Source organism: Argopecten irradians, chromosome 6 (assembly GCF_041381155.1).
Source record: "Argopecten irradians isolate NY chromosome 6, Ai_NY, whole genome shotgun sequence".
Classification (NCBI taxonomy): Eukaryota; Metazoa; Mollusca; class Bivalvia; order Pectinida; family Pectinidae; genus Argopecten; species Argopecten irradians.
In genome coordinates this window covers 5,373,861-5,387,657 of record NC_091139.1, presented here as the reverse complement: position 1 = coordinate 5,387,657, position 13,797 = coordinate 5,373,861, and the positions used below count along the sequence as shown (strand labels likewise).

At 35.9% G+C, this 13,797-nt stretch overlaps 1 protein-coding gene across 4 annotated transcripts in view; it reads left to right on the top strand.

Moving 5' to 3' along the window:
* LOC138324779 (serine/threonine-protein kinase PLK1-like) overlaps nucleotides 1-3,440 on the top strand; it is a 49,394-nt gene extending 45,954 nt beyond the window's left edge. For all 4 annotated transcript variants that reach the window (XM_069269921.1, XM_069269922.1, XM_069269918.1 and 1 more), the window contains exons 12-14: nucleotides 313-442; nucleotides 713-835; nucleotides 1,103-3,440. In XM_069269921.1, coding sequence (XP_069126022.1) covers nucleotides 313-442; nucleotides 713-835; nucleotides 1,103-1,312 — 463 coding nt within the window. In that variant the 3' untranslated portion in view covers nucleotides 1,313-3,440. The remainder of the gene's footprint in view (nucleotides 1-312; nucleotides 443-712; nucleotides 836-1,102) is intronic.
* The last annotated feature ends 10,357 nt before the right edge of the window (nucleotides 3,441-13,797 follow it).

The window sequence follows — 13,797 nt, the reverse complement described above, 5'->3', positions numbered from 1 at the left end:
GAACGACACTTTCGATCAAATAATGCGTTTATCATCAATTGAAAAGAAGTGGTCATTAATTAAAAAGCAATAATTCAAAATTCTTTGTTCTTAGCATGATTTGTACAAATTACATTTCGATTTTGTTAAGGGTCTGTTCATTTTTTTTTGGAAAATTATACATCGAAAATATGGGTTGTTATACTGCAGGTTGTTCTATATAGACATCTACTTCGACAGTTTTTGTCTCGTATGTTCAAAGGTGCTTATTTATTAATTATGTTATATTATTTAGATACCTTACTGACTTGCAGTATTATCTGTGTGTTACAGAGCTATCCAGTACTTTGACATGACAGGGAAATTATCCACCTTCACTGTCGACTGTGTGCCAGAGGAACTGGAGAAGAAGACCACTCTCCTCTTGTACTTCGCTAGGTACATGGACGAGCACCTTATACAGGTAGGCTGACAAATATGATCAAGATGAGAAAAAGTGATTGAATAGTCAACTAGTTCTATCTTAACACTATATTTCCTTGGCTTCATTTATAAATTTGATAATACAATAACCATTCCATTAGAACAAGGATCACATCGATAATTACCATATGTACACAATGCCGTTTTTGTTATCTTTTTCAAAGTAATTGATAGAAAGGTGTAATATTTCAATGCCCTTCTTCTGTAAGACAAATGAAGACTTTATTTTTACTTCTTCTTTGACTAACAGGGCGGTAACGTAGAGACGTCCAGAGACTCTGATGACTATGTGTGGGGTGGCACTGCCTACCTGAAGAAATGGTTCCGGACAGGGAAAGCTATCGTGTTGTACCTCAGTGACGGCACCCTACAGGTAGGTTTCTATCATAGCTGATACGATTACGGGATAAAAGTATTCCATTGTAACTATTGATAATTGTTTGTTATAATATTTCCATCATGACGTAACGTTTATGTTTGTCTCTTGTCTATCTTGAATTAAGTCTGAAACAAAATCTCATTTTTGTGTGTTTCTTATTTTACAACGTTATCGCAATTCCGATCTCATCGTTAAGTTTTACCAAATTTATTTTCTATATCAAATTTGATATGTTTTAATATTTATTTTGTTCCCTTGCAGGTGAATTTCTTCGACGACCACACCAAGATCATCATGAGTTACATGAAGAACGACTACTTCGTGACGTACATTGACGAAGACAGAACTGCCAATACCTATCCCATGGTCCACATAATCCAAGATGGCTGCCGTAGAGACATTGTGGAGCGTATGGCGTTCGCCAAGTCCATGTTGAAAAATCTGGTCGACATAGAAGGCGCCGACATCTAAATGTGATACAACACTCAGTATTTATTCAGTGCAAGCGTCCGACATCACCCACGTGTCTTTCTGTTTTGAACCGTGACGTCATATCCGGCCAGGAAATGTCTACAAGGCCACTAGACGTCCATGTGACATTAAATTGTGATATAAAACATATTTCCATATTATTAAGCATTGATTGACTTTGCTTGTGCTTACGGAAAATTACCTCTCTTTCGAATTCCTCATGAATGCTGGGATTTTTGTGGAGATATGTCAGCCGATGGAGCAATTGGTGGCTTTCCAAGTCTTTCAATATCTGTGTGGACACTTTAACTGGGACAGCTGATTAATCTGCAGTTTTGTTTAGAAAACTGTCGCGGATCTCTTCGAGTTTCAAATCTGATTGAAATAATTACGACTGTCGACAGAAAGTGAACGTAAAATAATGTGTACCTAAGTTTGTGTTCCTTATTGGAATATTAGTATCACACATTCATTTTCCCGCACGTTGCCATTTTGTATAAAACTTTAAGAGATTATGAAAATGATTTATTTTTGGTGAAGAGATATGTTATTGTCTACTACTTTTTCCTGCCAGAACTCCTGTGTTTTTTTGTTGAAATAATTTTGATGTATGCTCATGAAGGCATAACAGTGCTCTTATTCCCATGCAATTTCGTTTAAAGGGAAGTTTAGTGGTAATATTTAACTGTTTAATTTGTTCTGATCTCATTTGCCAAATCAAAAATAAATGAGTTTTAGCAATGAAAACAATAAATAACACGTTGCAATATTTTAATGAACTAAAATAATGTTTGACCATACTGTCCTCTCGTTTTAAACGTATGTCAAACATGTCAAGAGGAAGAAGGTGAATGGTCGTGTGATATCACTTCCGGTTCCGGCCAAGGTGTCACTCAGTCTCAGACCCTGGTTGGAGTAAAGGAATCGGGACAATGACATGTTATATTAGTGAATGGTGTATACGAGATAGGTTTGTTTTCGTACAAGGACCAAACTGTCCAGTGGTATTCTGACAGATTATGTTGAAATCTTTTCCATTTGTGATAATTTTGTTGGGAAAATTTGCTAGTCAAAATTTTACTTTGAAGAATAATCATTCCAACAGTTAATCGTGGTTAAGGGACTTTTATGTCTGTTCAGCTTTATTCTGGCATTCAGTTGGCTTTCTGCTTTCGAGCTTGTATACAATGTAAGTTTCATAAGTGCTTGTTATGTGTACATGATTTTTCCACGCGGATTGTATTAACCTGTGTTAGGTTAAACGTCACGTGATATCCACTGCTCCTGTGCGCGTGACGATGTTTTGTCTCCCTAAAAAAGGACCATAATTATAAATGATCTCATTGATATGAAAAATTATATATTTGTGTACATAAATGCGTTAGAAAGGTAACCATTCACTAGAAGTAGAGTGTTGGATGTGTACGTATGAAGGTATCATAATGATAATACGTTAATAAATCCCCATAACCTCCAAACAGGTGGGTTATAACGATGAAAATGAAGAATTTGTTGAGGATATTGTTGATAACTCTGTTGGTTGAATTATATTTGTTGACGAGTGTTTGATATTAATTGAGAATTGTGAATGATGGATCTACATGGTCGCATCTCGGTAAGGTCAAGGCATACTTCCCTTACGTTTCGAGTTCCTGACCTTCCTTTATCGTTTGTACCATAGCGTGGAAGGTTATACAAGACTGTACGAGGAACTGAATGACGCAGAAATGAATACCATAATATAAATATCCCTCCATGTGTATTAGTTATCTGGTAATCTACTGAGCCATGAATTCGCGTTTGATTTTGATATGTATCTGCAGATGTGATATGTTGGTATGCTATCCTGTAAGATCGTTGGGTGAGTGGATGTAAAGTAGCGAATGTGTTTATGTGTGGAAAAATTGTTTAGTACGGATATCGGGGGTGTGTGCGTGGAAAACTGAATGAATGTGTTTTTCTTTCATAAGTGTGGTTAGTTCGGTTTGTTACCAGAACAGACAGAGAAATTCCAATATTTTGTAAACTATGATTGATGAAAATGAAGTCATTGTTTGTACAGAGTGACTCAACTACTGTTTGCCTCTTTTTGCAATAAATTCAAAACGTCTAAGAAAAATGAAAAAGTCGCAATTGTTTTCTTTGTGGAATATTATAACACCTTCTTATAGTGAAGGGTTTGAGCAAAGACGTCAGTTCGTCCAGTAGACCCTTGAGAGTAAGTCTTTGACTCTCAAAAATCATACATTTGACTCTTGGGTTTGAAACATATGTCTATTTGTCATACTTTTTGACTCTTTAGGTTTCTGAGAAATGGTTATTTGACTTCTGAAACTGCTAAATTCAGAGGTCAACTGGATGCCCTGGGCGTATTGATCATCTGTTTCCATAAACTATGGAATTGTGCCGCCATTATCAACTTAAGTGATTTATACGCTACATACAATAACATATACATATATGCTCGTTTCTTCTTCGTCAGTTACGATACAGTTAAGTATATGTCTACTGCATTGCTGCTGATGACCTTTAGACCTTTGATTATCTTGGTATAATGCGCATACCATGCATTATAAATGAACATGCATGTCAGAATCGAAGTTTTGCTTTATATAGTATATCGGATTGGTGCTGCATCGATTTGTAGAGACCACTGGTGTTTGTCCCGATCTCACTACAGGAAATTCCCTCGTTCTGATGGGAAGAAAATTTATATGTGTTGCAATGCTACACAAATGTCATCTTGTGCAGCGAGAGGCAACATTTTTTTAATGCAATACAACATTGTGAATATGTATCATTTAGAGTGCTGTGTTAAAACAGTAATGATAATGACATGCAAATTACTACACACAATGGAGGCCGTCCTTAAATGACCCTGGCTGTTGATAAGGACGTTAAACCCGATACAATGTAAATCAAATCAACCCAAACCAAAGTTATCAAACACCAGCCAAAGAAAAGTAAATTACAGTATCTATATCTTTTGATATTTTCTAATGAACTTTGTATGAATGTGGTATTGTAACACAAGGACTTGGTCAAGGACATCCAAATACAAATTCATGAAACGCATCATTGAAGGATACAAGGAAGACATGTTACACCACGACCCAATGTCACGACATTCCTCAACTTACAGAAATTAAAACTTTATTTTTAAGTTCACCAAGATGTTAAGGAAAATTTCTTATCTTCTGTGATGCTTACATTAAAAGAACAAAAGCAATTAACACACAAAAATAGGGAATTATTTATCACACTGATTGCAATTCTACTGGGGCATAATCAATTAAATACATTACGAAGCTTTATCACATGCTTTACTAATGATTGCTATAATTCAATTGGTACAGACAATATTTGAATCAAACCATAAACTAAATATGTTCTGTTGAATATTCATGGCTATACAATTCTTAAAGATACCGCGCCGCTGATGGTCTACTACTTACTTATTACTTAAGTCGTTCTCGGTATTTATAGCTTGCAATGTTGACCAACATTTTGCAGTTAGTTGGCAGCACGGTAACTTTAAAAGATTACAAAAAGAGGTTCTTAATTCAGGTATAAAGTGTCCTTATGGTTATGTAAATTCAAACATTAAAACCAAATCTGGCACTATTACCGATATATACCCTCGGTTGAGGTGACCGTAAATCTAGACAGTCTCGGGACACGATCAATATAAATGGACGTCATTTTATAATTTGTGGTATTGATCAATGCGCCATATTGGACTTCATTAGAAAACAGATGTGCTGTAGCTTTGTTTTGAAGGGTTTGTTCGTGGTAAAGTATGCTAAATATTTTCTGTTATTCAATATTCCATTGATTAGCAATTTACCATTATACCCCTGAGTGAAATACCTTGATCAGGTAACAATAGTTCGGTTGTCAGGAATGTACAAATCAATGTCAATTATATACAGCACATCAGCCATTGTTTTGATATATATACCTGTGTTGTACATCAGAGACTAAAACTACTTCACAGTTTGCTCTATAAATCAAGCTATACAACACAGAGTGAACTATTGAATATTCTAATGTAAATAGATGTACTCGTATAGCTTGGGTAACATCTGTTATATATGAATATATCGTTTGTGATCTTATCTCGGCCTAAGTACTGGTAGTATGTCAGTATAAGGGATATGTTTCAACACAATGATAATTTCATGTTGTTCCACATTGGAACTCTCACTCCAACCCAACTGTACCCGAACTAAAGTATGTAAATCACTTATTTTCAAAGAAGTGTTATATTGAAGTTTCGCCTGAAAATTTTCAAAGAAGTCATGGTCCAAAAATACACCTTACTCTCATTATCGACGGTTTCGTTTATTTGTATATTAACTCCGAAAATTTGTTTGTGTGTATCACAATGGAGAGAAATTGGTGCATTAGAGTTCGATAGACTCCTATTGTACCGAGGAATGTTGATGATCTGCTGCCATTGTTCGTGTATTCACCTCCCGGATATCAATTTGTTTTCGGAGCAGACGACACACAAATTGAATCCAAATTGAATGTGAACCAAAGTCGATGACTTTGCATATATTATATAAGGAAGGGAGCACCCGCCGGTTTTTTCATACTTAATGAATTTTTTTCAATGAATTTGTCGTGAAATTAATGAAAATATTTTACAGAAGGTCAAAGAAGGTCATCGATAGAAAAATAGAAACCATGGTTCATGGTCGAACAATATGAAATTATAAAGAGATTGTTGATTGACTACCATTGCCCAATTTAAATTGTTTTATAGCAAATATGCCATGCATTACTCAGCAATTCGAAGAAGAAAAAAAAACAAATTCATTAATATAAATGGTTTGAAAACAACCCTAAGGCTTACATTAATTCATCTCCGCTTCCAATATGGATTGATTAATGTCGTTACATAAACATATGGACTTACAGCCAGAAAGTTCAACTCGTGGCCAACTTATAATTCAAACGTACTTTCCATACAAATTTATACTGAGATTGTTGTCCTTACATAAGAAGAGGTTTCCTCTCGGACAATATAAACTCTTCAGTTCATAAGCGCACAAAGACTGCATGTAACGTTAAATGGGTAGCGTAACTGGGTGTAGGATTCAATAGAATAGAAAATGGATGACCGGCAGACAAATCAATATACAGTTAATGTTCTGTCAATCATAACTTATGAAACTGACCAAACCATGAAGTGACCGCCATGGTAAGGCAATATGTCCCCACCACAAAAACTTACTTACAATGTACTGTTAACATGGGTTTTTTCGTGAGTGAAAGTTTTAGTCGTTATAGTCAAACTATTCACGGTATGTTAGTTTCCACGCTTTGCATCACAATAAAATGTCTATCAAAATGAAAATATTAGCATATAAATAATTCGCGCAGCAATATGTTCGCGGAGATTTAAAACGAAATGAGCGAAAATTGTCACAACGCGAATAATTCTACTTTTGTAGTAACTCTTAGTGGGGGTATTTAATATTATAGACAAATCATTATATGATAATAAATGCACACGAAAAAAATAGGAAAAAAACACAATAAATTAATGTCGTTACGTTAGTCCGACATTGAAAACAGAAGAGGAACTTAAAACAACATGAATATACCGCAGTCTCCCAAAACACGCACCTCGCACACATACACGCAACACACCGCATACATGGGAGGCCGTCCTTACATGACCATAGCTGTTAATAGGATGTTAATTAATCAAACAAACAAGAACGAATAATTATACCTTGCCTTCCCTTCGTTTCCTCTGTCTGAAATCTTCCGTCCGTCGTTCAGAGTAACGTCATAACAGTTAAAGCTAACTCAGTAAAGGAGAGAATAAATATGACACAATATTGAGTCTTAGTAAAACGTATTTAAATGAATGTCAAAAGTTAGAGATGTGTTTATTTTTTCATTGTGTTGAATTGTTCATTCATCATCATCCATTTCAGTATCTTTCCACTGACTTACCTAGATTTATAAGACAGTTCCGTCAATGAATGGCTCTCACTCTTTTTGATCACCTGATTCTGTCTTATGTACATATATGTATTTCGAGGACCTCCATTAAAATTTATATATTGTTTATAGTGGCATTGTTTGTAAGGTTTTAAGTTTAGATAATTGGTTTTGGTATCATGTTTGAATTCGTGTTTTATGAAGAATCGTAGGAATATTAGCTTCTTAACAATGTTTGGTCTGAAATTGTCAATAATTCTGATGAAAATAACGTGCTGAACATCTTTGTTGGCAGTGTAAATGTCTGAAAACTACTTACAATGGTGTCCTCATATTTTACTTCTAATTACCCCAACAAGCTAATGAAGTAAGAACAATACAAGTGTTAGCTGTGGTGGGGGATAATGGTGGGCGCCATATGAGGGGAGTACTTCTACACAAGTAATGGTACTTGGGTACAGAATACAAGATCAGGTCAGTTTACTGTTGAAAGCACTTGTATAACTAGACATAAATCAGGCTGTAGCACTTTCATTGTGTGTCCGTATGATCAGCTGAGACAGGTCATGACCTTGTGTATGCACAGGCTATTATAGACTATTAGTGTAATGTACTGAAAACGGTTTATAGACTATGACGATCATTCCAACAACGTGTGTGCGAATCAAGAAACTGCAATATATATACACATGCATCCACATGAGAAGAGAACCTAATCAGGGAGAAACATCGATGGTTACTTAAACAATGGTTGTGTCTCTGGACGAGAGGAAACCAGTGGACGCAGGCGTGGCTAGATGTTTATCAATGATCTGGGCAATTGGTTACGACGTTACCATGGGAACCTGCATGTCCATTTTGGAAATATCACAGGCACTGTAAACTTCTCTGTGAAAATGTTATAGAGTTTATAATGTATTAAACAAAAATGGTGTAAGCTACAAACGTCTACTCCTAAAGTAACTCCAATAATCATTCAAAGTTAAGATTTGTGTGGAGACTATACAGTGACGGGAGAACAGGACCAAGTGCTTGTAAAGAGTAAGCGCTTTCTGGTTCACGATTATACTTTTCATTTCCGTAGTCTCCCAAATACACATGCATCCAATTGCATACATGGGAGGCGGCTTACGCAAGCAGAAGCAGAATATATGCCTATTAAATCATGCGGGCAACCATAGCGCGTTTTGGTAGTGTTCGTATGAGTTATAAAATGATGAGGGGATAAATTCTTCGACAACTACATTATTCCCTCATAATCAAAAACAAAATAAGAAAAGTTATTCTTATGAAGAGTTCTTAGCGAAGGACACAAGAGGGTGATCTGGAGATTGGAGTAATGAAAATAAAAACAAGAGGAAGAAGAAGAGAAAACACCCATAGTATTTCAATTATGTATCTTTTGTATACGATAGACACAAACAAGAAACTCTAAAAGCTTCTTTTGTACATGTGCAACCGTTCGCGAAAACCGCAATGGGATGTCATGTAGAGCGTGCGTAAAAGACCATATTTTATAAATCACGCGCTTTATTTGATACCTAATAGGGACTCCTTCCGCTGGAATAGGATACCCCATGGGGATGGTTTTACATTATATTAATGAGACTAACTCACGTGTCCACTGTCAGAGAGCTGACTTGACGGACCATCTGAGAAGCGGGGTTACCTCGGCCGACCTCTACCAAACCAACCGCTTCGCTAAGAGCAGATAACAAGCCCAATGTGCTTATACAGTTACTGATAACATTAAGATTCTTGTTTTAGCGATAAAAATGGTTTACTGCTTGTAAGAAATGTCATAATTTGTTGTAATTGATTTTAGTATTAGTTTCAGTGATTGAACTGGTATTCTAATACTCACTGTGGCCGATTACATGTCACTGCTCGTTTCAGGGGTTACCTTAAATAGATTTATGTTGTTGAGACATAGCACAAAAAATGAGTGTACTCCAGTCAGGAAATGCAGACAGATAGCTTGGAAGGCATGGTGACGTTTGCGTTATATGTCAACAATACAACGATTAATTCAAGCTATTTCTTTATAATTCAAGATGATTCATCTGTGTAGTTGCAATAATGAATTGAAAGTCTATTTTCACTTTCGACACGCCGTTACATTGGCCAATCAGATGCGACGTAACAAACGGCGACTTCGTGTTTACGTTAAGAGATAAAGAGCATAACTTTCAATAAAAAAACTTGTTACAAGCAAAATTAAATCATAAATACATATAAACAACAATCTAGACAAGCAGTGCAGAGCATCTGGAGATCAAGGTTGACAATGAAAAACGTAGGAAGACGCTTGTAAAAACTTTCACAGATATAGATCATCGAAGGTCGTCGAGGGCGGCTTTTAGAATTACTGAAAAGACGTCGAGATGCAAATTGTTTTTATTTCGATCAAAATGTTAATTTCATCTTATAAATCTAACGTCACTCAGGAACAGAATATTTAGATGATTAAGTGTATCATTGTTTTGATGATCATCATCATATTGGTCGAAATATAATTGATACTTCTTTAAGCTTCGTTTTGTGTTTCATATTGATCGAAACATAAATGAGACCTCTTTAATCTGCTTTTTGTGCTGTCAATTCGCTCAGACTCCATCAACAAATTAAGAAAAGTCAAACCAAGATTAATAACAATTGTCTTTGAGTGCATATTTACTACACGAGTCAGGATAATTGAACAATTGGGACCTAATTTATTTCTGTTCACAACTCTTTATCTTCAAAACGTGTCACTGCTATAAAATATCACATGTTATCGTGTCATAAAATCCCTCAAAGTGCATTCGTATAGGACTCTCTGTTGACAATACTGAATCACTTATGTTTAGTGTAGTCTTCCAAGCTTAAACAATCTGACTAACTGGCTATAAGGAATAGCCGTTCGGAAGAATGGCACACGTCAAATGATTAAAGCCATCGCAATAATCCCGACCGCCATAGATCAAAGTCTGCGATAGACCGGCACTAATACTCTAAATTCAATGATAAAATCCTTTCACAACGAGACGTATTAAAGAACAACATATCAGCGAGGCTGAGGATGTGGGACATTGGCGGTTTGTGTGTTCCGGGGAAAGTCTTTATTGCATTTCGACAGAAAGAGGGAATATTTTGTACGAATGTCTATGAATACACAATACAATCACATCCGCTTAACAGACGGTCACAACGCCCCAAATCCAATTTGAATGCTAATAACAGCTTTATCATTTTATTAATGACCGCGTCCATCTGATAGGCTATCTACGTCTCTCCAAGGAACACGTGCGTCTCGTTCGATAACGACAATTCCCCCATCTCGTCAGTTGTCTCCCCTTGAAATCGATAACCTTGCGTAAATGTCATCAGACCGCGTACAATGTAGATTTTTTTTTTTCGCGGAGAAGATTCATCCGAGCCCTTAATCTTGACATTTTTATTCATGAGTCACATTTAACGAGTTTAAGTCGTTTTACAATTCATCATTTTGATATTATGCAGCAAATTAAAGCCCCGATGTGAAATAAACCCTGTCCAATTGCCACACGATATTGCTTGTCGAAGACACACTTATGTAGAGGATAAAGAGACTTCTGGCAACAAATTTTCTACAATTAACATTTTTCAGTATTGATATGTAATATTTCCGTAGTTAATGCATTATTAATGACATGTAGTATAAACTAAAGTGAAACATGAAGATCTGTTTCCGGCTCCGAAAATATTATAAACTTAAAAGACTGGAAAAAGGAATATTTTGTTTCCTTTTTGCAATGATTTTGAATGGTTGGTCTACATAGTAATGCCGTACAATGAGTCTGCTACTTTTTTAACAAAGAAATAGTGAAAATTAACATGTAAATTGACTTCACATAGTGATCTTTTAGAAACCTTAATTATCATATCCTTATGACATTGCAATGACTGAACTAAAGCATTAAAACTACAAATTAGATGTTTTAAATCTGATTTGTTTCCTCGTTCTGGGAGACAGCAGTATATCGTTGTTGTGAAACTGAAACATTCCTGCCGCCGAAGACACCAAGCAACACACCCCACCAAAATGAAATAAGAAAAAAAATGCTAAAAGTTGGCTAATAGTAATAAATGATATTACCTTCATTTTTTTAAGTCACTGATTTGTTTTACTTTAGGCGATACAAATTCGATATATATGGAGCATCAATATCGAGAGTTCCTCCTAAGGGAATACTGCGTAAAAGAGTAGTGCACTGTGCACTTTTTAAAAGAGTAGTGCACTGTGCACTTTTCTTCAAAGTTTCTTTCGAGCGATCTATTTTCAGGTCTGTTCAAGATTATTCTCCTTTATCAAATATCTGGAAAATCGTCACAAGCTGTATCAACGTGACGCTCTAAGTTCTTAATATTTGTCAAAATCCTTCTAACTTTATTAGTTAAGGAGATCCCCTAACGTTTTCGTAGAAAGACTTCCATTTGAAGTGGTGAAGGGGATAGTATCAAAATATTTCAATGCGCTAAATAGGCTACAATAAAATTTCCTTTGCGAATTCGACTGTTGGGAATCCTTCTTGGCTCTTTTTGTCGTCATGACTAGATTTTGTTTTGGATTTTTTTTTTTTTTTTTGTAACTGTTAATCTGACAATAACACGCTGGAGACAACTTGGGGCAGTCTTATTATTTTTGCTTCTAAGCCATGGTTCAGGAAGTCACGTCTGGATTTTGAAGACCTGTATCCCTATACCGTAAAGTGAAAGTGTTGATGATATCATTTTTGTATGATGTTCTGAACTTGAATTATTGTATCTTTTACACCATTTGTCTACTTCGCACATGCCTTTTTCGCACTAGAATTTTAATTTTATGTATTTATATAAAGCAGCAAATTCCTTCATGCTATGCATTGCAAATTATGAAGATATGCCTTGCAGATGGGGCTCTAGAATTGTGTCACTTCTGTCCTTATAACACGGCCGTAAAAGGCGAGTAAATTTAGGATTTTATCTTTTCTCTTCTTCTTGACTTTCTTCCATCTAGTGCCACTCTATACATCACATCACTTTTGGCTTTGAGATGGCGTTAGTCCATGCCACGTGTTGAGGGGTTGAAGGCTTTGGATTCTGGTCCCTGGTCGAGACACATCAGAGTCTATGTAAGCGGTTAATTTCTGCTCCTGCTTAATATTCAGCATTAAGGAATGGGACGACTGGTTCGCCTGTTGTCAGTATAGTGTGACCTGGTGGTGTGTGCGTGTTATGTGTCTAGCAGCGCGCTTCAGTGAGATAGCAGTATGAAAAGGGCAAGAATTCCACTGTTACAAAGTCATAACGCCAACATACTGCATTCTCCCAAAACACGCACGCACGCACGTACTTCATACAGTAACACAAACCATATTGCAATGCAAAGGTGTCTGTCCCTGAATTACGCTAACGGTTAATCGGACGTAAATTTAATAATATGTGATACATTAAGAATTTGCTTCTATAGTATGGTGATTTACTCAGTGGTATACAAAGGGACACCATATAGGTAACGTTGTTTGATATTCGCCTGGAGTTAGCCAAATTATATAAGAATATGACAAGTACAGTGCATCCAAATAAACGGAGATAAGATTGTGGATAGTTGACTGATTGGACTGACGTCATATGAACAGCCAACGTCATTTTTAAAAAGGACGTCGCCGGTGTATGCAGTGTGTACAGTGTGAGTTGTGTTTTGGGAGACTACGGTAAGTTCGTATTGTGACTCTGTAATAGTGTGAATCTTGCCATTTTTATAGTGCTACCTCACAAATGCATATGACACTCGGTCACATTATACAGACAGTCGCCCCATTCCGCTAAGCGGGAATAGAAACTATCACACGAACAATACTCAAACAACTTTGCAATCTCCAATACCAGCTATCTAAATGTTGAATAAAATTTGTGTAAATTTTGAATACCATTTGTTTAATTTGACTTTCGTCTTCGTTAACATTCATCAGAAGCCTTAGTAAAAATAAGAGTTCGATAACTTTGTCTAAAAGTTTGTCATGGTGGACAGCTTTCTGTTATGTCTTCATAAGAAAAATGAATAATCAAGCAGGACCTCCTTCACAGAGTAAGACAGTAGAAAATATAAATTAATATTAAGACCCTAATCTACAGTGCTACGGACTGATGTTCTCCAATGAAAAAAAATATATATTCAGATGTAATATAATCTGCAAATCCAATCATCTCAATGTACAGCAAACTGAGGGAGGTTGTAGCATGGTCCATATCATCACTTTAAATAAAAATGTGACTTAATCACTGTGTTCATGCACAAGTCAATGCATTTAATGTTATACAAGGGAAAAAGGGACACTTTAATTAAATCTATCGATTGTTGTTGGCATGAGTCATTTTGGGTTTTTTTTCAGAAAACGCGTTGCAAGGGACAAGCCAAGCGAGATAACTCTTGCATTATCAAGTTCTAAATCTGCTTCTCCCATGAATACCTAGTAGACAGAGAATAAATTTAATGTTGAAAATCGTATAACTTCCTGTAGCCT